This window comes from Temnothorax americanus, unplaced genomic scaffold, assembly GCF_048541705.1.
Source record: "Temnothorax americanus isolate GAGA-0224 unplaced genomic scaffold, ASM4854170v1 Scaffold106, whole genome shotgun sequence".
Taxonomy (NCBI): domain Eukaryota; kingdom Metazoa; phylum Arthropoda; class Insecta; order Hymenoptera; family Formicidae; genus Temnothorax; species Temnothorax americanus.
This window is the reverse complement of record NW_027509238.1, coordinates 98,527-120,790: the sequence shown is the minus strand read 5'-3', so window position 1 is coordinate 120,790 and position 22,264 is coordinate 98,527. Positions and strand designations below refer to the sequence as shown.

At 39.0% G+C, this 22,264-nt stretch overlaps 3 protein-coding genes across 9 annotated transcripts; 1 reads left to right on the top strand and 2 right to left on the bottom strand.

Annotated features, from left to right (window-relative positions):
- On the top strand, positions 1-9,722 carry LOC143904237 (uncharacterized). 3 transcript variants are annotated; one of them, XM_077418713.1, is made up of 18 exons: positions 73-352; positions 434-503; positions 721-941; positions 1,034-1,166; positions 1,873-2,041; positions 2,631-2,877; positions 3,088-3,208; positions 3,281-3,418; positions 3,514-3,693; positions 3,797-4,124; positions 4,590-4,697; positions 4,875-5,039; positions 5,386-5,592; positions 7,242-7,397; positions 7,504-7,680; positions 7,796-7,906; positions 7,984-8,235; positions 8,979-9,722. In XM_077418713.1, exons 3-18 carry the CDS (start codon positions 805-807, stop codon positions 9,131-9,133), a joined length of 2,784 nt encoding a protein of 927 aa, XP_077274839.1. In that variant the 5' UTR covers positions 73-352; positions 434-503; positions 721-804; the 3' UTR covers positions 9,134-9,722. The 3 variants fall into 3 exon arrangements, with proteins under 3 accessions (XP_077274829.1, XP_077274839.1, XP_077274848.1); XM_077418703.1 differs by lacking the exons at positions 73-352; positions 434-503 and adding an exon at positions 1-47; XM_077418722.1 differs by lacking the exons at positions 73-352; positions 434-503; positions 721-941; positions 1,034-1,166 and adding an exon at positions 1,182-1,308.
- A 3,707-nt stretch (positions 9,723-13,429) lies between these two features.
- Positions 13,430-17,740, bottom strand: LOC143904250 (uncharacterized). Its single transcript, XM_077418756.1, has 6 exons — positions 17,397-17,740; positions 16,605-16,743; positions 16,111-16,528; positions 15,457-15,977; positions 15,100-15,291; positions 13,430-14,930 (listed from the first exon to the last, which is right to left on the bottom strand). The coding sequence occupies exons 1-6, from the start codon at positions 17,514-17,516 to the stop codon at positions 14,818-14,820; spliced, it is 1,503 nt and encodes a 500-aa protein (XP_077274882.1). The 5' UTR covers positions 17,517-17,740; the 3' UTR covers positions 13,430-14,817.
- A 148-nt stretch (positions 17,741-17,888) lies between these two features.
- Positions 17,889-21,887, bottom strand: LOC143904251 (trophoblast glycoprotein-like). 5 transcript variants are annotated; one of them, XM_077418794.1, is made up of 7 exons: positions 21,667-21,887; positions 21,356-21,457; positions 20,966-21,155; positions 20,097-20,487; positions 19,541-19,857; positions 18,859-19,229; positions 17,889-18,778 (listed from the first exon to the last, which is right to left on the bottom strand). In XM_077418794.1, the coding sequence occupies exons 4-7, from the start codon at positions 20,358-20,360 to the stop codon at positions 18,537-18,539; spliced, it is 1,194 nt and encodes a 397-aa protein (XP_077274920.1). In that variant the 5' UTR covers positions 20,361-20,487; positions 20,966-21,155; positions 21,356-21,457; positions 21,667-21,887; the 3' UTR covers positions 17,889-18,536. The 5 variants fall into 5 exon arrangements, with proteins under 5 accessions (XP_077274920.1, XP_077274927.1, XP_077274928.1 ...); XM_077418801.1 differs by having other exon boundaries at positions 20,973-21,155; XM_077418802.1 differs by lacking the exon at positions 21,356-21,457.
- Between the last annotated feature and the right edge of the window lie 377 nt (positions 21,888-22,264).

Sequence of the window (22,264 nt, the reverse complement as noted above, 5' to 3'; positions counted from 1 at the left end):
GTTGTCAGTCGATCATCGGTCAGTCGACGCGAGCAGTCTAAATTACGGTAAACGAAAATGTATAAATGTTATCGGTTTCCGGGACACTTTCATCACTCGGTCTACCTCTAAATTCTAAATCTTATTTAAATTTTGTTGTCGCGAATGCTTCTTCCTTTCTCACGTGCCGCGCGAACGATATCGGTTACCATCTTATAGTCATACTTGATATTATAGAGAAAATATTATAGCTTAGCTCGTCACCCCTATATATATAATATTTATCGTGACGGAGAGAGACATTATGACCGGAAATGCTTGAAAGAAATGATCATCCTTCTTCGTAGCGCTTATCTGAAGTCCAAAGTCCAATGTAAGACGATCGATGTAAGACGATCGCAGAAAACACAAGTTGTGTAGGCACTGTATACTTATATAACGCACTGTATTGTAGGCAAGCTTCTTGGTCCACAGTTTGGTCCGGCATTGTCGACGTGTCAGTTATCGTATATCCGGTGTGCGAGGTACATGCTTCTGCACATTTTGCAATCGTTTGCGTATAATTCGGGAAATAAATCGCGCCGTTTTCAGATAGCGCGTTGACGTTATTGTGACGTTATTTAATAATTATTTTGACGTCAAAACGTCATTTTGACATTAAAATAACAATAAATACCATCAGTTTGCTACATGGATTGTGACACACGTTAAAACGTCAACTCGACATAATCTTACTCTCAGATCTGTTGACGTGTCGATCGTTCTGCTTTTCGAGCGAATGGATACGATCCGGCGCAACAATAACGTAGTGGAAAGACGATAGCGATGTTTCGCTCACCAAGTTCAATGTTGTCTGGATCCGGAATGGAGTCTGCAGCGTGGTGGTTGATCGTGGCCACCACCGTGATAGTCTCGACAGGAGCAAGCCTCGAGGGACCGAACGTATGCACCCGGCAGGAAACGTAAGCAGTCGGGAACCGAGATTTTAATAATTTGTTCGCTCGTTAAACAGCGTTATCGTCGGTGGAATTTATGAGAGCGAGTGTCATTTTAGGTATACGATAACGGTGAAAGTGTCCGAGAGAAAACCTTACACGGTGAGGGACAGCAAAGCGTGTTTTATTTTAATCATACCAAGATGGTGTACCACGTACAGCCTCGAGTACGAGACAGTCTACAAGAATCAGGTCGGTTATCTAATCCGCGTCTACGAAGTACTTTCTTATATTTTGTAAAAAAGTCTGATCTAGATTTGTGTTTTGTCCTTATAATTACTGTCGCGGAGCGATAGCAAGCTCAAACGAAAAAACTGCGGAAAAACGATTATCGGTGCGTACTGAGAAAGAAAACATTTCAATCCATAAAAATATTTATTAGGTGGCTCCTAATAGCATATTTACTTTCTTCCTGTAAAATTCGTAATTTATTGCATATCCCCGCAGGGTTCGCAATCTACTACCAACACTATATCCTTTTCCTCTCACTTTAACCCTTTGGATCAACGGCTTAACATCTCTTTCTGAAAGACGGAGCCCAGTTTTCTCCGCACAAGAGCCTATCTTGCACGGAGGGGCGCAGCTATCGGAAAAACATTCCATGCTTCATGGCTCTAATGAACTCGAACCTATGGTTCCTCAGATTACGAGTCTGGCGTTCTACCACTAGACCACACTGCCGCCCTCATATTTACTTTCTTTTTACACATATTTATTTAGAATTAGATATTTTTTTGTTTAATTGAAATAAAAATATCTAATTCTAAATAAATATGTGTAAGAAGTAAGTAAATATCCTATTAGGAGCCACCTAATAAATATATTTTTAGATTAAAATATTTATTTTCTCAGTGTGGAACGGTGCGAATTACGGTCCGTATTTACGTGTTTCTTGCAGAATGTGACGAAACAAAGGCCCGTAAAAGAATGCTGCAAAGGCTACACGAAGACCACGAAAGGCGATCGCTGCATTCCAGTGTGCTCCGAGGGTTGTCTCTACGGTATCTGTACTGCGCCTGACGTCTGCGAATGCGAGTCGGGATACCGCGGCTCGTTATGTGATACCAGTGAGAGCAGCTTCATTTTTATAATAATAATAACGGCGGGACATGCATTCCGGTCTAGCTGGCGAAACAAATACTCTTTTATTATAGTGCACGTACTTTTCATTTGCGATGCAACAGTCCGATATCCGACATAAATAACAATGTGTTAGAGTAACACGTAGAGAGATATAGCGAACGTGAAATAACGAGAATATTATTAAAGATGTATGTTAGAATTTAGTAATAATGACACTTCGCGTTCACGAAAGGAATTTAAATACACGTAATCGGAAATCACGACCTACATAGCATGCATATCAAAAAGACGTCCAGAAGATATCCCGAAGATATATTTAGGAGATAGGATATTTTCGGGATATCTTCTGGACGTCTTGTTGATATGCATGTTATGTGGGGAATACTTAGCGTAAATACATTTTTATTGTGTTTAAAAAGTTTCATTGACGGGTTTTTCTGAAATATTTATATCTCATATAATTATTTTTAAAAACGGATGAAAGAAATACACAATGACTTCCTGCGCTATCGAAGATATCATTTTATTTAAACGGCGTGTACAGGAGGTTAATTTTAACTTTCATATGAACAGAGTGCCCTTCGGGTAAATGGGGCAGAGATTGCAAGATGGATTGCAAGTGCCAGAACGGTGCTACGTGCGACCCTTTCGACGGCAAGTGCAAGTGTACCAGAGGCTGGACCGGCGTGTCCTGCGATCAAAAGTGTCCTTCTAATCTCTACGGGCAAAACTGCGCCGAGGAGTGCCGTTGCAGAAACGGTGGAAAATGTCATCATATCTCCGGCGAATGTCGTTGCACCCCCGGTTACACCGGACCACTGTGAGTTGCAAATTTCGTTGTAGACACCCGTAAATATTTATCGAGGAATTTTACATTACCACTCGGAAATGAAATATCTCTACATCTTTTGCACGCATCTTTCAAGAAAGTTTCTCTCGATGAGGTTTGTTCTAAATAAATAATAGCTAGACGTAGCCAGATGTAACGAGACTCGTGTCGATCACTGTGATTCGCTGTTGTGTTGGGCAGATGCGGCGATTTGTGTCCGATGGGCACACATGGAGAGGAGTGCAAGTCAAACTGCCGTTGTCAGAACGGTGGATCCTGTAACCCCGTGACTGGTGAATGCAACTGCACATCCGGCTGGACGGTACGCGAGATCTTGCGCAAACGAATTGTATCCTGCGATTCGACATTTACAAATAAAATATTTGTCACACAGGGTACGGTCTGTGCGAATCGGTGCCCGGAGGGTTCCTGGGGCGTCAACTGCTCTTTGAACTGCCATTGCTATAACGAAGCTGGCTGCGATCACATTACAGGCGAGTGTCAGTGCAAGCCGGGCTTCTACGGCGACGAAGTACGTCAACGCCGATTATACTAATTTATATGTTAATGCAGGTTTTAAATCTATATAATTAATATCTCATTTTCTCTTTTTAATGTGACAACCAGTGTCTGAAGATTTGTCCCGAGGGCACGTTTGGACTGTACTGCACGAACAATTGCACCTGTGAAAATAATGCTACGTGCAATCCTAGTAACGGTACCTGTGTATGCGGTGCAGATTGGATGGGTGAAACGTGCAGCCAACGAGCCTGCGAGGACGGTTTGTACGGTTCCAACTGTACAAAAGTGAGTCCCCATATACACTTCTTACAATTAGAAACTAGAAAGTTATTCTTATAAACTTTTACGATGTCTCGCACCAATTGTATAAATTAAACTTAATTCACAGGTTTGCGAGTGTGAGAAAACCAATACGGAGCAATGTCATCCGTGGACTGGACAATGTTCCTGCAAAACGGGATGGGACGGCAAAACCTGTGACAGGCCGTGTCCCTTCTATACCTTCGGCAAGGGTTGTCAAAATCATTGCACCTGCAAGAACAACGCGCAGTGCTCGCCCATCGACGGCACTTGCCTCTGCGCGGACGGATATCGCGGAAAGGATTGCGGCGATCTGTGCCCCGCGAATACGTTCGGGGAGGACTGCGCGCAGAAGTGCGCCTGCAAGAACGGAGCCAGCTGCTCGCCTGAGAACGGAAGCTGCAATTGCACGGCTGGTAAGCGTAACTTGATCATACTCGATGATTTGTAATTATAAACTGCTATCGTTTAGAGAAAATATTTTAAATGCACGTATAGTTACAGAAATAAATTAGTCACGGAAGAAGTCAATGTTATATAGTAACAGAGTGAAACTTTTGGGTTTAAATGTTTGGTCATTTTTATTTTTATTTATTGTCTCCTGGAGTATCTTATCAATATTATTTCACAATTATTCTGCGTAACATTTTGCATAGTATTGGACAGCTTTGTTTGATATTTTTCGTACACGTCAGCAACTTTCATTGCTCATGTGTGTAAAACGTACCATACTTTACTTTGTTAGTAGGATTATCTAGTGATACTAGTTACTTAGTAGAATTATTATATTAAAGTCTCGCTAATAAACGTATTTTCGATGAAAATATTCGACATCGCTAAGTATGACACAAATTTCACGTATCTCTTCGACATTTTACCAGGATGGGTCGGTATCTTGTGCGATCGTCCGTGCGATGACAAGTTCTATGGCGAGGATTGCAAAGGAAAATGCAGCTGCTATAATAATGCAGCCTGCCACCCGCAAAATGGTAAGGCAATCGGGTAGTGACTATTCCGGTTCGATCCTTCGCGATAAAGATAGTAAAATTTTACATCGATATCGTTAAAAAGGAACATACAAAGAAATACGCGACAAATTTCTACCTTTAAATTTTTTCTCACTACTTGCACAGAATACATGTTATCTTAAATCTAAACAAACGCAGGCACGTGCACGTGTGCGGCTGGCTTCATCGGTACACTGTGTCAGGATCGTTGTAGAAAGGGCTTCTATGGAAACGGATGTAATCAGAGATGCGACTGTGTCGAGGAGAACACCGTGGACTGTGATTCCGTTACCGGGTATTGCAACTGCAAGCCGGAATGGCGAGGTTTGTTGAATTAATTTTTGCGCTATATTAGTCGTCAGTCAAAAATTTTTTTTGTCGAGAAAATCAACATGTCGCGTCATTGTTGAATCAATAGAAAAATTATTGTTAAAGCGATCGTGAATAAGATTATTCAATAACGTACTCAAAGAGAATAGAGAGTCAAATTGATATTATCTTGTTTTTGTTCTTGTGTATAGCTATACTGCATATATATTGTCAATTGAATAATGGGTATTGTAATATAAAGAGTAAAGAGAAGCGATAGCGTATGAAGAACGGTTCTTAATGGTAGTCATGCAGCAGAGAGTCGTTTTTCGAGATGGATTTTGCTCTAACGTTGAAACAGGAATACTATGCGAAACAAAGTGTCCGGAAGGTCTTTACGGCAAGGATTGTCATTTGCATTGCGAATGCATGCACAACAGTTCGTGTGATCCCACGACCGGAAGTTGCGTCTGCGCCAAGGGCTGGGAGGGCTTTGAATGCTCGCAACCCTGCAAGGAAGGATGGTACGGGCTGGGGTGCAGAGAAAAGTGCCCGGAGAAAATGAACGGTAAAGCGAAGATCCAATATCCAAGATTTAAACGCGCATGACATCGTTTGAGTGTAACACATTTAATTTGCATATTTTTTGAACCAATTAATGTTTTGTAGGCAACACATAAGATAAATGTATATTATTACACCTTATTGTGGCAGATTGCGTTATGTTTAATATCTTAATTCTGAATGCAATGTTATTCTTACATCATATCTCAATAAGTTCCTATTTTTCCTATGCAAAATCGGTCAGTCTCTCTCAAGAAACATATCTGTACGTAAATTTGCCCATCTGCCGCGACATACATTTTGATATATTACAATCGGAAAGAAATAAAAGAGAAGAAATTGGGGTTAAATTGTAAGATCAATTCTTCTGCTTGTGATGGCATTGTACATCCGGAGATATAGATAACATGCTTGTGTGTGGATGTAGGTTTTTTTTCTATTATATACAGCTATTCTCGAAGAATAGAGTACGATTTTCGAGGTGCCCAGATTTGACTGTGGTTTCTGGTAGTATTTTTTACGCTGAACAAAAAATTATAAGGTCTTATAGGGCTAACTGCTCTAGTTTTCGAGATATGCAATATTAGTTAAAAGGAAACAAAATTATTCAGTTTACACCCCTATAATGTATCACTTAAATTTTAATAAATATAGGTATGTATTAAATCTTCGCTTTATACTAAACAGATGAGTCTACAATATACTAAAAATATTAATACTGAAATGATTAGCGAGGCCCCGTACGCAAGGTGGGACGTTCCATTCACTTGACGTATATGATTTATATAATATGTATTAAATCTTCTCTCTCTCGCCTTTTACTAAATAGATGAGTCTAGAATGTACTAAAAATAGATACAGAAAAGATTAGCAAGACCCCTACGCAAGGTAGGGCGTTGCCCTTCTCTCCACAACCACCCTCTCTGTCAACGCCTGTTTCACGACAGTTTTTTGTACTAGATTTAACCAGACTTGTTTTTGTACCAGACTTGTTTTTGTAATTAAAACGCGTCATCCGACCCAAAAAGTAACGCGTGCAATAAATTACTATTATATATATTTCATAAAATAATTTAGTTTTATATTACTATGTATATACAACTGTACAATAATATACTTTGTTTCGTCCTATAGGCAAAGAGTTTATGCGTGTTAGAAAGTATAAATATAAAATACGATAATATATTATATCTAATAATTGAAAAAAGGAAAGATTCATATTATTTTTATTTTGAGCCTTAATACTGCATATCTCGAAAACTAGAACAGTTAGCCCTATAAGACCTATATAATTTTTTGTTCAGCGTAAGAAATACTACCAGAAACCACAGTCAAATCTGGGTGCCTCGGAAATCGTACTATCTAATTTGATCTCTACTTGCGCAAACGCTGACGCAAATAGTATGCATATAATAATTCATTTTGCTCTTTATCACCAGTCACTTTTATTGTCAATCACTGAATAATTTTATTGATTATTAGATTATCCATCTTACATTCGGTTAAGGCAAAAGTGGTAAAAGAATTAATAAATTGTTATAACAAACGTGTTGCACTAAAAATTAATAGGCGATATATGTATAAAGTTATATTTATAGTAAACTTTTCTATGTTATCGCGATAAATTCTAAAGTATCATAATTTTCTCCTTAGAAAATATGACTTGCAATCACGTTACCGGCGAGTACGTTTGCCGTACGGGATACCTGGGTCTCACCTGCGAACATCCGTGTCCGCTCAATCGTTACGGGCTAAACTGCGCGAATCACTGTCACTGTAAGAACGGCGGGGAATGTCATCACGTAACAGGCAAGTCGAGAGCTCGCAAGAGAATCTTCCTAAGATATATATTCGTCTAAATGCGTCTACTCTAATTCCTTTTATTATACCGAGGTATGTATTATTTTCTAATCAGGTGTATGCCAATGTCGACCTGGCTGGCAAGGCGAGTACTGTCAAACACCCTGCGCGGAGGGCACTTACGGCGTTAATTGTACACAGCATTGCAAGTGTCAGAACGACGGTAAATGCAGGCTTAAGGATGGCCTTTGTCAATGTCCGCCGGGATGGACCGGGACCATGTGTACCGAAAGTAGGTTTAGCTACCGAAAGCTGGTAGACTGTTACCACCATCAGAAAGGAATGATGTACCAAACTATGTTATATATTGATAAATTATATTTAAATGCAACGCTTGTCGATTTCAGTTTGTCCCGAGGGGTACTACGGTCACTATTGTTTGGAGATTTGCGAATGTAAAAACGAATTCTTCAGGTGCCATTCAGTCGAGGGTTGTATTTGCAGGCAAGGGTATACAGGTACTTAGAGTACATTTAAAAAAAATTAATAATAGTTTTGTATGAAGAATTGAGGTTTTTTCGGAATTATTCTGTAGGTGAGAATTGCGACAAACAACTGTTCTTCCGTAATATCCAAGAGATAGATGACGGAAGATATGAGTATATCATCGGAGGCGTACTTGCGATTATTGTTATAATTGGCGCTTTGTTAGCTGCATGGAGGTATATACGATATTGTCGTCGTAGAATGGCTGTCAAGAACGAAATGGCTCAAGTGCGATACACGGCTAAGTCTGAGAAGGATAAATTCGACATAAATAGCTGTACCGACGAAAACGATTCCAAAGGTACGACATGTTTAAAAGGGTTTTATATGTCTATTGCACATATTTTTAAGAATTTTTTTGTCATAGTAAAATGTATTGAAATATCTCGAAACTTTTATATATTATCTCACATATATTGAAGTACATAAAAAAAATTTTTTTTCTTTTTCTTATTTATGGCGACAAATGTAAGGGTATCCCATAGAAATCTGGTTGACATGATATCTCGAGTTAGAAACGTCTGAAACAAAAAATTCAAACGGGATATTAAAGTATAAGTAAGTGGCTATAGCCGGTACTAGAATTAAACATTTTGGGTAAAAAGAAACAAAATGGCGGACTTTTGAATATCTCGACGAATATCTTGCAGTTTTTTGCAACTAAAAAAGTCCGCCATTTTGTTTTTTTTTACCCAAAATGTTTAATTCTAGTACCGGCTATAGCCACTTACTTATATTTTAATATCCCGTTTGAATGTTTTGTTTCAGACGTTTCTAACTCGAGATATCATGTCAACCAGATTTCTATGGGATACCCTTACATTTGTCGCCATAAATAAAAAAAAAAAAATTTTTTTTTTAAGTACTTCAATATATAATATGTGAGATAATATATAAAAGTTTCGAGATATTTCAATACATTTTACTATGACAAAAAAATTCTTGAAAATATGTGCAATAGACGTATAAAGTCCCCCTAAAACGACAAAATAAAGACAATTTTGCACGACAATTACATCAACTTATATAGATGTTACTACTCAGGAACGTTCGGTCAGCGATACTACCTGCAGAAGAAGGACGACCATGTAAGAAATCCAAACTTAAATGTGTATCACAACGTGATGAGCGGCATGAACGACAAAAGAGTCGAGCACATCTATGACGAGGTTAAGCAGCCGCCGCTAATGGCTGGATGATAAGACAATATTCCGAGTCAGACGCCAATTTTTTTTGGATAAAGTATTCTGTTATTTTAATAAGCATAAAAAAAAATTAAATATTATGGTAAACATAATTTTTCGTGTTCATTAACAAGTTCTTTTTTACACATTAAATATTTTATTATTCTATATTAAGTACGATAGAAGAATTAAATTACATATTTATGTGAGAAAGGATTAAATTTAATATGTATAAATTCACGCTCACTTGGCACGATGTCTGATAACACTACTTTTATAGCAAAAATAGATTAAAACAATAATGTTTCAATCGCGCGATAGCTATACGCACAATAGGGCGCGAACACTTGGCGCCCTTTTCTTAACTATTTTAAAAAGATGATTTTATGGTATATGGTCGATCAACTTTATTTGTGAAATATTTATAGGAATATAAGGTGTGACACGCGTGACACTTTTATCATTGTCTGATTTAACGATATTTTGTAAAAGTCTGGACCTGCAGTTGTTAGGTTTTTATTAATCTCATAGCGACTTTTTATGGCGTACGACGTATTTTCTCTGTATATCGTCAATGTTTAATATTAGATATTTTTCAAATAAATCAACGCGAGTTTTTCTTCTTTCCAACCTTTACATCCACAACTGTACAAAGATTTAAGGTTCGTTATTGTGTTCAAAGTTTTATTATAAAAGGTTGGTTAGATTTACATTTGATCTTTGTGCCGCATTTTTTGTGTAACATAAATTATTCAGAAAAACATAATTAATAACAATATTAATAATAGATTAATAGAATACTATAATTTTAAAATGTCTTAGATTATAATTAGAAAATAGCAAGAATTTAATTATGCATCCGTAGAAAGACACTAGAAGATAATAAAAGTTAATAGAAGAATAAACTTGGATAATAAGATAGGCGAAACTCAGGTTTTACACCTGAGAGAGCATGCCTAATATTAAAAAATACATATAACAAAGTTGAAATGAACGTATTTCTCGAGAGTTGATCAGTGTCGTCCGTCGCGCATTTCGAAGCTTCGACTTTTTCACCGAGCGCCCAAGCGATAAAAAGTTTTAGAATGTTGGTATTAAAGTGCGATCGACGAGAAGAAAAGAGGTCCGAAAAGCCGCGCGGCGCGAGGCACTTAATAATTTTCAAAAAATATCGTTAAGTAACATACGCGACAGAAATCCATGAACAAATCCATACCGAATAACTTTGAAAAACATGAGATATCGTATATTAAACGCGCACACCGTACATTGTTACTTGTCACAATTTAAATATTTCGTTGCGTGACGTAGTAACAATTCGACAGCTCGAGCGTTTAATTGCTTTGTTTATCCCACGGGCCGCGGCGTGAAGTCGCGCGCCCTACCCCTACGCTTGCATGCCATTCTTCTATAGCTTCCGGCGACACTCGAGCGAAGAAATAGCGGCGCGAGCGACTCGGGTTCAATATGCCACCGCAATTAATAATTAGCTAGACTACATCAGATAGAATTCATAGAATACTTGATATGCGTTTTGTTTGACATTAAATATTTTCAGCGATTAAAATGTGTGCCGGCATACGGAATTTGCTGTGCTTATTTTCGAAGTGTAAAAGCTTAATATCGTGCAGTTTGTTCGCCGGCGATAAACCTTTAAACGGATATATGACATTGGTGCGGTGTGGTGACCCAGCAATTTGAAGACCGGAAAACTGTTAATATAGCAGTGCAACTAATAATAGTTCAAAGATTCGTATGTGAAATCATCGCCGATCGTCTAAGCGGTTCGTCGCGTCGCACTTTCGGAAGCGCAAGTATCGCGCGATATCGTATATAATAATTATTAACGTTTTCCTAAGTTAAATTTGAGAGTACCGTTATACAAGTGTCGCGCCAAATTTTGTCTTTCGATCGATGTATTTACGGACGATAATTATATATCTTTTAACAGTATATGGTGCTTTATTTAAACATGCGTCCGGTACTCACTTTTCGTGTGAAATTACACAAAATTCTTTTTTTTTTTTGCTAATGATCCTCTCCCAACGGGTACGACCTTGCAGATGGTGTAGAGGCATTAGTACTCTGAGGGGTTCAGTTCAGCACCCTGACGACGGGGAAGCTAAAGGTATCCGCATTGCACTATTAACACAAAAATCGTCGTCGATCGTATAAGCGGTTCGTCGTGTCGCGTGTTGCGTCGCGGGGGTGCCGTGCAAAGTATCGCGCGATTGTAATTGCCCGCGGTTTCGCGAGTGTTGTGCCAAGGACCTGCGGAGGCCAGCGGATCGAGCTGACTCGAGAGGACATCAGGCGCCGGCGGAGCAACCTGCGGTAAATATAATTGATTTATATGTATACATATTGTATATTATATCTTATTGCGGAAGTCGTCTATTTTTTAACTAAATAATTATTCAGAAAATAAAAATTAAAGAAAAATATTTTTATTTTTGAAATCCTATAATAGAAGCTTGTCCAATAAATATTAGAGTATTCTCAAAAAATTACTTTGTTATTATTTCTTTGTTATTATTACTTCATAATTAATTGTAAACCAAGTCCATTTCATGGCTTTGTATAGCTGAAATTAAATAAATATATATTACTTCATAATTATTTCGTTAAATATTTGCTTAATAAACTAGAATACAGAGTTCAGTGTTTAGTAATTATTTTTTGAAATAGTGACTGTTTCTTTTTTACAATGTTTTAATTTGGATTTTATATTTGCTTGTTACAGAATCATCGTAGCGACGTTGCATAATAACTCCGCTGTTGCGCATCGGTCGGTGAGTGATGAATAAATTTTTATAATTGTAGTGTAATGGATCTACGGATCTTTACAATTACATTAAATATATTGTAGGGACGCTTTTGTCAAATTACAATAATAAATTATTACATATACTATGTTGCATAGATCCACTAAATTAAAATGGATTGACTATAACATATTAGGATTTAATATTTAATCCTGAATAAATCACATAATCTATTTATTATGTATGCCTTCGTAGAATAAATTAAATAGTTATATGTCAAATTAAACAAAAAAGAAATATATAAAATATAAATAGGTAAATAAATAAATACAACTATATATATATAGATTTATAGTATTGCAATAATAGAACAAAATAAGCAATTTGTTACTGACAATGAGTAACAAACAATTATTGTTAGTTTTATTCTTCTATCTTCCTTTTTCCGAAATGTCATTCAGATAACTTAACTACATTAAGTGTAATTAATATATATATTAGTACTTATTTGAATATAAATTCTCATACAGTGTTTCTTAAAAATTACCCAGTAATTACATAACGCTATTTCTTATCAAAAATTGAGTTGAAAAATTCTGAATTAGTACGTCAGTGAGTGTATACGCTCGGTTAAAGAATGGTGCTAATTGAATTGACTTTAGTCAATAATTACTGCTGTACAGATTATGCATTAGAATTATGCATTATAGAAAAAAAATGGTTCAGATTTCTTCGACTCAATTTTTGACAAAAAATAGCGCTATGTAATTAATGGGCGCTCTTTCAGAAACACTCTGTATTTGCAAATGTAAATTCCTTGTCTGTCTTAAATGGTAACAAAAAATGACAAGTGCTGACTTCAAGTATAATTTACTTTTCTCGATTAATTATATTATCTTAATTAAATTTACTTGTGGTAGATCTCGAAATTCTTTAGTATTTCTAATCTCTTCTATGTGAAATTTAATAAAAGTTGCCGAATGTGTTCCCAAAAATGTTGCAGACAACAGCGCAACCTGTATAATAAGTTCCATAGCATTGTTAATGGTAATACGGTGTAGCAAATAATTAATTCAAGTTGTCTATTATTTGAAAAGAACTTAGTTTTTAATTTCGTTTTTTTATTCAATCTTCAGAAAAAGATAAAATATTTTAGAATATTTAGATTTCCTAAAATTAATTTTGCTCCTGCTATCGGAGAGGAAACACTTATTATAAAATTGATTATAATACCAAGACAATTATATATAACGATGTCAGATGGTACGACGGTTTTTTTATTTTTTACGTTAATGCTGAATGGAAAAGTCTATAAGCATATTGCATTGCGGACAAGATGATGCCCGATCAGGATACAGTCACGAAAAGGGAAGACCTGCACATGGCACCGAAATTAGCGCTATTCACAGGCTTTGTAAGTATATTATTATCCAAAAGTTTATTCTTCTATTAACTTTCATTATCTTCTAGCGTCTCTCTACGGACGCATAATTAAATTCTTGCTATTTTCTAATTATAATCTGGGACGTTTTAAAATTATATAATAGTATTCTATTAATTTATTATTAACCCTTAAATATACATATCATACCTCTCAAGAATCTCGTAAATGACATGAGGGGTCTAAAAGACCTCAGGATGAAAAATGTCTCCTTACTCATTGATTTTTTGATCTTTAGTTATACAAATTTTTTTCAATGTTGTTCAAGGCTTAGAAAAGAGAATAAAATGCTTATATTGTTAAAATTTCAATTTCAACATAGTATAAAAAATTAAGTAAACTGCGAGTACTGCTAAGTGTACAAACGGGTAGGTCACGCACTCAACTATCATCAATGGGAGCATGAGCTCCATTTTGGCAAGAACATTTGAAAATATATCATTGTAAAGGGTCTGGGGTCCGCTGGACCCTAGGAGGAATTTAAGGGTAATATAGTTATTAATATGTTCTTCTGAATAATTCATGCAAATACAAAATGCGGCAGAACAATATCGCATACTGAAATGTAAAACGATAACATATTGAGATCATCCATTTGTCTTCTGTATAACAGCGAAATTTATTTTATTAGTTAATTAAATAATTAAATTGTTAAATGAGCTAAAGGGCATAAAATATATGTTGTATGCGTATGTTTCAGCTTAAGATCTGTCGAATATCGTATAACCTTTTTTATTGTTGTGTGTGCCGTCGTTTTCTTATATTTTAAATTATTTATAAATTTATCAAAATATATATATATATATACACGGTAGTGACTCTTTTACGCGAACGCATATTAGCTTTTACTTGAGATATTATCGATCTCTTTCATTTTTTATTTTTGCCAAGCATATTAGTATGTACTGCTAACGAATAACTAATTTTTAGATTGAAATATGCGATCGTATGTATTCTAAGCAGATATAAAAAAATGTGCAAAATAAAAACAAATAATATAGAATAATTTTATCGCTAAAGTAAGACAATGATCAGTGTGATAATACCGTAATGTGCATTGTTGACATGTCGAAGATTAAGAAAGTTATTTTAATAAAGTTTTCACGACACTTTATTGTGGTCATACTTAGACAATCGTATAATGTAAAAACACTTGTTTTACTGCCTTTCCATCAAGTTATAAAGAACATATAAAGTCCTGAAATTTGTTGCGATATTGCCTTTATACATTCTTGACAATCCATAGTCGGTTATGTAACTTACGAATTGACATATGGTATGAAGAATTAAGTAATCACATATTTCTGGTGAAAACAATTCGCATAGATTTCGATTACACAAGAGTACACGTATCTATTCTTAAGATTATTTCGTAAGAGTATTTTTTACTATTTGTATGAATCGCGATCATCGCCAGTTTCCGTCATCGATGTTAACGCCTTATAAATATTTCTGCGATAAACAGCAGCGTATTGTTTATGTAATGATATTTGTTAGCCCTCTCTCAACCTCTGCGCTCGTATGATTTCCCAAATAGGCGGCACGATCCAGTAGCATCCGCCAAGAAACTGCAGCAACGCGACGACGCGAAGGCACGCGTTCTCGCCTGTGATCAAATTGTAAATTCGATAAATCTTTGGGTCGTGAATTTTTCTTTTACTGTCATATTCGGTACGTCGCGCGTACCGAAGAAACAAAATTCATAAAACTCTTCAAAATTGTATAAGGAAGAAAAGAAAGAATATATAAAAATCAATGTTACAAGATATACGTACTGTGCACGAAGCAGAAGGCCAGCACACCAAATCCGACGATGGTGGAGAACAATCTGTGCGAGCGATGCGCGAATTGATTACCCAGCACGTCGAACAGCGTCAAGTCTTGACAAGCGAGCAGACTGCTGATGCTGACTCCACCGAGCAACGACCACGTTAGAAACCAGTAGTAGTCATATGTATATGTTAAACCTGTGGATAAGACGTCGGCGATAATCAAAGTAATATAATGAGTTTCATGCGTGTAAACAATTCGGACATGTTAACACGATAAATAATAAATATTGCGTAAAATTGAACGTTACATTAATGAGTATTATTTGGAATTAAGGAGAAATGCGATTCTTGTGCACGCACTTAACAGAACAACACTGCCGAGCCAACAGGCACCACCGAAATATATTCTTCTATACTGAACGGTGGTGACGATGGACCAGTAGCTGGCAATGCTGGGTACGAACGAACCGACACCGGCGACCACCGGCAACGTCACCCAGTCGTCCGTGAAATAAACCGGATCTGCGCGCTGCAGGAACAAGGCGGGTACCAAGATCCAGAAGAAGAGCGATCCGGCCCTTATCCCGGTCCACGTCACCACAGCCGCCCAGAACCTGGAGTAGCGAGCCACGCGAAACTCCTGCTTCCACTTGCTGTCTGATCGCGCGGTCGGACTGACGAAGAGTTCAACGTCCTCGTCCGGATCCTGATACCCGTAGATGCTGTTCACCTCGCTAAACAAAGGCGCGACATTTCTATCCTGTTTGTCGCCGGTACCATAGCCGACGTTATCCGCGCCGTTATCCCGTGTTTCCGACTCTGACTCTCTATCCGGAGACATCCTGATGCCCAATTCGTTATCCTCGTCGGCCAGAAGCAATCTGTTGACACAAGATTGCGCAGCGTTAAGATAGTCTCTTTAAGATAAATTTCAGAATTACGATTCTGCTTTAATTAGGGATCAACGCGAAAGTTTAAATTTATAAACGGGACGAGAACGTCCCCCGCCGTCACCTGTAAGGGGACGCTCGTTGTGGAGCTGGAAAGCGCAAGGTCAGAGTGCCTACGGCGGTGGGAACGAAGGCGATCGTCATCAGCAAGAGCCCGGCCTTCAGACCGGTTTCCACGAGCAGGAAATGCGTGAGCGCCGGCACGAGGATGAAGCCGATAGACGTGGCGATGTTCTTCAACGTCAGCGCCAGTGGTAGTCTCACCCTGAAATGCCTCCGCAGCACGGTCTCGCTTTCGACGATCACGAAACTCGCCCCTATGCCCATCACCGCGCCGGCACTCAAGCCGGCTAAATACGCGCCCACCCCGCCAGTCGCCAAATATCCGGAAGCTATCACCCCCGTGGTGAGGAGAGCCACGCCGATGAGGCCGACCAGTCGCGGTATCGACGCCAAATCCGTGATGGCTTTGGTCCACGGATCTGAAAGATCGTAAGCGAAGATAAGTGGAAGTCGTGATAAAAAGCCGATATATAATAGTGATATAATAGAAACTACCTGCTAAGCTCCAAAAAGCGACGAACAGTAGAGGCGCCAGGGTGACCTCGCTCCACAGATCGAAGTAAATCGACGAACTGTTCATGGCCAAATATCCCCGCACTATACCGTACATCGACAGGACGCTGGGCACGGTAATCTGTAAATTTTTAACAGAATCTGTCTAATATATCTTGATACACCGTGCGATATTTAGTAGACGCGTTATACAGGGCATCGTGAGATATAGGCGTAACAATACATATCAGGGGTTCTATACTTACCTATCGAAACAATTACAGAGACTATCGCGACGTGGCATGGATCTATTTATCGTATAGCAAAGTTTTAACGAGAAATCATTGTTCGATTCGTGCGTTCCTTCCGGCAAACTTACATCGTAAACAATGTAACACCTGGAACAAAATTGTTTTTAACGTATCACAGTTTACGCGTGAAAACAAAGAAAAAATGCACGATAACTCTTTCTTTAAATAAAAATGTCGATATTATTGAGCATATATTTCTAAATACCCTGTATTGCGTCGAATACCGACTGTTTTTTATCTTCCAAGTTGCTTTGACAACTTTTCGTTAATTTTAAGAAACAGATTGCGAATAATTATTAATGTATAATTATATTATATAATATAAATATTAATAAATAATTATTTGAATTAATGTATAATTATTTTATAATTTTAACAAAAAGTCAGGCAACAGTATTCAGTGCCAGTGACTGTAGAATCGCGAGATCTAATTTCTGAACGAAGGCGCGCTTTATTGTCAAAGATTCACGTGCGATAATCGAACCTGAATAAAGGCAACGCCTAGGAGGACCAACCACGAGTATCCACCATCTGGAGCTGTGGGCCCGAGTTCCGGGTACGAGCTGATGACCTCGTCGAGACGAAGTCGCCTGACGAGCGGCATTTTTCTCGTTGCGCTTAGCGCGAAGCTCGAGAGCGTGTAAACTTATGCAAAAAACGACGTTAAAACGACAGGAACTCGCTAAAATAACTCCGCAACACTTCCTCGCTTTGAACAAACAGCAGTCATTAAGGCAACTTAAAATATACTATACGCAGTATCTAATCTCGACTAAGGTGTCGACGCTCCGATAGCCGTTGATAAGAAGAAAAATCCACATCGTTTTTACACCTACCGAACCTCAACACCTACGCAGGTCTCCGCGCGCGATTAATTTATCATACATAATTAATTTATTATTATCATTTCCTTTACGGAAATTCGACTACGCGAGTGCAACGCAGAGATCTGTCCTTAAGAAATAAATTCCAGAAATCGTTATAATAAATAACATTTATTTATAAACGGATTACATCGTAAAGTTAAATTGAATAACTATAGGTAGCATTAATCACAATTCGATATCGCTCATTGACTACATGCGGTACCTGAAAATGCGTCAAACATGAAAATTCATGCTCAATTTCACGCGCCGTTGCGAACGCGCGAATTATCGAGAACCGTAGAAATTTGAAGCATAATTTAACGTAAAACGACGGTACATACCGTTACAGCTGAAAGTATTTTACAAAAGTTTCACGTGCGTGGAGTTTCTTCCGGGACGCGATCTTTAATTCGCACCCGTCGCTTTTCGCTTCGAGACGAGCGAATGGATGTTTTCAGGTTCGGCACCTTCGCGAGACGGAAACAAAATTTTTCATCTTAAATTTTAAATGCGCAATTTTTCGTAGCATTCTAAGTATTTTTTAAATAAATAATGACCATCTAAGCCTTTCCCATCCAGAAGGGCCAGAGAAGACTCATTAAATGTAAGCAAAACTGCGGCGTTTTTAGTTCGAATTTCTAAAAGGAGAGTAGACGGAGCATCGAAAAGTCGTTTTGCACATATGCAGAACTGCGCACTTAAGAATTAAGCGAAGACTTCTCGTTTGTTGCAATACAGTTTCTCTCCTCTTACTTTGTTCACACGTCCTCGCGAGTATCACCATTCGCTATCGAAGTGTACCGCACCCTCTTGCTGACCGAGTCGAGCACCGGTTCGATCTTCTTCTGAAGTTTCGCCCTTTGTAGATAGACCAAGGCGCACACCAAGGCGATCAGCACCATCGAGAGAAAGCAAAGCACCACCGTCGCCCCTCGCCGGGTGGAGGCTAGTAGTTTCGGAGCGCAATTCTTCGTTTCGTGGAAGTCGTGAATTGCGTTACCTAATAAAGGAAAGAGAGCGTGAATTTTGGTTTTCAGGTTGAGAAAAGAATACATATTTATCTGATCGATGAAGATTTACCCTCGTAGCACTGTAAGTTGGCCTTGTTTCGGACAAATACTTTCGTCTTCTTCATCCATTTGATGAACGGATTAAGCTTGCAAGAGCACTCGAAGGGATTGCCAGAAAAATCCACGGATACGGACCGCTCGTGCTTAGCGAGATTGTCCATGGTGTGGAGATCGCGCTCGAGGACCTTCGTGAATTTGTTTCGCCGTAGATCCAGGAAGCGCAGGTTGTGCAGGCACGACAGATTGAAGTGCAGCGCGGTCAGATCGTTATCGCCGAGATGAAGATCGAGGAGATTCGGTAGATCGCAGAATACGTTGACGTCTCGAAATTCCGAGATCTCGTTCTGTTCGAGATGGAGCTTTATCAGCTGCGTGAGATTGCTGGGAAAAAATAATAATTAAAAGAAACATCAATTGAGTGATTAACTCTTCTAAAAAAAAAGAAATAAAGGAATAAAATATTGTGTGGGTCATCCTATAAGTTATTTTTTAGATATATTTTTGTAACAAAATAAAAAATTTAACATTTTAATTTTAATTCAAAATATATTTTTCATTATTACATTTACAACTTCTTCTTACCTTAATCTTGAATTTTTAATTCCGTGGCGATAGAAATTTCTCGGTTTCGAGCTAAATAAATAAATCAAGCCCCCTTTCGTACCGCATTATTAATGAGATGACTCAGTTACCTGTTCACGAAGATGTCGTGAAGCGTCGACGCCAGATTCCTCGGTGGACCGTCCTCGAAGGCGTCGGTTAGGTGCAGCTCCAGAAGGGAGATGAAATTGGAGAACACCCGCGGGTGACTCCTCGCGGGGTCCAGCGAGAGCTCGTTGAAGTCGAGTATAAGGCGCTCCACGTGTTGCACGTGGTGATAAGCCTTGCCGCGTATCTCGCGTATCTTGTTGTTCGACATATCGATCACTCTCAGAAGCGGCAGGCTATCCAGAGTGCCGAACACGTTCCAAGGCAGCTCTTCCAACTCGTTTCCCGTAAAGATGAGCACCTGGGATGTATCGAAACGCGTTCATGATATAATTTTTCGCGATAGATTCTTTGACGGTGATTTTAAAGAGGATGATGCTTATATATATTAACATCAAAAGTTACATCGATTACAAAGGAAACCCACGTTCGCACACAACGTCGTAACAATTATAATAATAGTAATAATAACGATAACCAGTTAGATCGAATAAAAAATCTTTAATGATGTAGTAGAGTTGCGGACTTTGGTCTACGCACTTGTGTCTCGTTAGGCAGATGCGCTAGCGGGGACGTGTCGTGGAATCCGGTACCCGTGCAATTCACGACGTACTGATGATGACCGTCGTAGCATGTTCTGAGGCAGCGACAGCGGTTCTTGAAGGCCGGGCCACACTCCAGCTTGGACGACTCCAGGGTCTCTAAAGAGTGAAAATTGGGATCTTCGCATTCGTTGACTGATCCGACGATCGACGCCGATATCGTCAGGAGGAGCGTCGAACAGTAAACGATAGTCCTCATCATCGCGACTCGTGTCAGTGACAATCAAAAAGAGCTTCGAGAAGATCGTAATTCCGGAAGGATTTTCCGCTTCCACTTACGTACATCCGAAACGTTGGCCGAGAAGATCTTCACGCGCTGCGCTTTCAATCTATAAATTTATTGCGAAATTTGAATACAAATTTATTATAATATAAAATTATAATATAAAATTATATATATATATATTATAAATATTAATATAATATAAATTATAATAATGTATTCAATAAAATATTTCTAGTATAATATAATTTGTATTAATAAATTTGGTATAATTCATATTATGTTAATATTATATTACAATTCAATATGAATTTATACATTCGTACAATACGCGTCAAATCAATATTTAAAAGTGAGTCATCTCAACAGATTCTCTCTTTATATCATTGTACAAGATGAGCGAAAATTGCAGGTAATTCCAGCAACTCCGCGGAATTTCCGGCTAATAGAAGAACGCTAAAGACTTAAGACAATTCGATCATGTACGTTCATATGCAATCGCGTCGTATCTACCGGCAGCTTAAAGCTTTAAAGTAGGTCGCCGAGTCGCACCGCCGACTTCGGAAAACGTTGAACTGGCTCACCGCTCACCCACGCGACAGGTGATGTCGAGCGGAGACGAGAGCCGCCTTCCGAGGCACCTCCGGATCACCGGATATCTTAGAACGTGCGCTTGATCACGCGGCGTGAGATGGCCGTGGCACGCTTATTTACTCGGCGCACTGGCATTGAGAGAAAGCGATTGCGTCGAAATCGCGGCTCCGTTTGATAATCCTATAAGTAAACGAGCGGCCGACTTGATGGACTGGCTTGAACTCTCAAGTTAAGGCTTAAACTGCTTGCAGAGTTTAATTTAATTTACTTTCAATTTATATGATATATATAATTGATATGCGTTTTTCGATTATATGTGTATTCGTTAATTAATTAATAGGTATCGGATCGCAGAAGAGATCTCGTTTCGCTGATGATACCGGCCAGTTATCAAAGTACGCGTACGCCGCTGGATATCCGGTTACACATTCTCCACGTCGGTCCTCTCGACTTCTGTCGCGTAGGAAGTAGGAAACTTTTACCTGTCGAAAAAGGTACCACTTACCATTCCGTCCGCGTGACGAAAAGGAAGGAGAGAAAGAGAGCGAGGGAGAGAGAGAGAGAGAGAAGAAAGGAGGGAGAGACTCGACTCGGGGACCCCCGAGCGCGTTCCGTCCAAGGAATGCACCGTCGGGCTATATATCTCACTTGGCCCGCAGGAAGAAGACTTGACCCGATCAGACGTACATACCTCGCGTTTCGATAGCTCAATATAATAACACGCGCATTCGAGGTTCGCGAAAAAAGCCGTATGCGTTTCCCGGAAGCGGAGGAACGCGCGACGCGCGCGAGACCGGACTCTCGAGAGGGAAATCTCGCGAGGGAAACAGAGGCGATCGCGCGAGAGCGGCCTCCTCCCGTTCTCCACGACGGACCGCACCACATTGCACGGCCGTGCTTCATCCCGACCGCACCTGCGGACCCGCTTCCCTCCTGGGCCCCTCGGCGGGCCCCAGGTGTCGAGCGAGACCGGCCCCTCCAATTCTCCTGAACAGTCAGCCTCGTTCCTCCTCCGCCTTCTCCCTCTGACATCACCTCCTTCCGATCCTTCCTTCCTCCTTCGCTCGCTTCGCTCCGCTTCGCGCTCGTCATCATATTAACAACGCGGTTCAGAACGGGGAACCGCAGTTAGAGAGGCTCATCGTTTCGTGACTTCGAGCGTGTAGAGTATACGCTCAAACAGAGTTCAATAAAGGCTTTAATTACCTCTCTCACTTATTGTCGGAATTAACTCTGGAATTATTCCATTACGGAGATCTCTATCGATTACCTTTCATCTCGCTGGCTAT

What these genes read in the sequence shown, in the direction of transcription:
- LOC143904237 (XM_077418703.1), top strand. Translation starts at nt 805, where the DNA reads ATGTTTCGCTCACCAAGTTCAATGTTGTCTGGATCCGGAATGGAGTCT. An exon ending in AGACAGTCTACAAGAATCAG is followed by an intron (nt 1,167 to 1,872) that starts GTCGGTTATCTA and finishes TGTTTCTTGCAG; the next exon opens with AATGTGACGAAACAAAGGCC. An exon ending in GTGCCCGGAGAAAATGAACG is followed by an intron (nt 5,593 to 7,241) that starts GTAAAGCGAAGA and finishes TTTTCTCCTTAG; the next exon opens with AAAATATGACTTGCAATCAC.
- LOC143904250 (XM_077418756.1), bottom strand. Translation starts at nt 17,516, where the DNA reads ATGCCGCTCGTCAGGCGACTTCGTCTCGACGAGGTCATCAGCTCGTAC. An exon ending in TAGGCGTTGCCTTTATTCAG is followed by an intron (nt 16,744 to 17,396) that starts GTTCGATTATCG and finishes AAAAATTTACAG; the next exon opens with ATTACCGTGCCCAGCGTCCT. An exon ending in CAACGAGCGTCCCCTTACAG is followed by an intron (nt 15,978 to 16,110) that starts GTGACGGCGGGG and finishes TTGTGTCAACAG; the next exon opens with ATTGCTTCTGGCCGACGAGG.
- LOC143904251 (XM_077418772.1), bottom strand. Translation starts at nt 20,360, where the DNA reads ATGATGAGGACTATCGTTTACTGTTCGACGCTCCTCCTGACGATATCG. An exon ending in CACGACATCTTCGTGAACAG is followed by an intron (nt 19,230 to 19,540) that starts GTAACTGAGTCA and finishes ATTTTTTCCCAG; the next exon opens with CAATCTCACGCAGCTGATAA. An exon ending in CAACTTACAGTGCTACGAGG is followed by an intron (nt 18,779 to 18,858) that starts GTAAATCTTCAT and finishes TTCCTTTATTAG; the next exon opens with GTAACGCAATTCACGACTTC.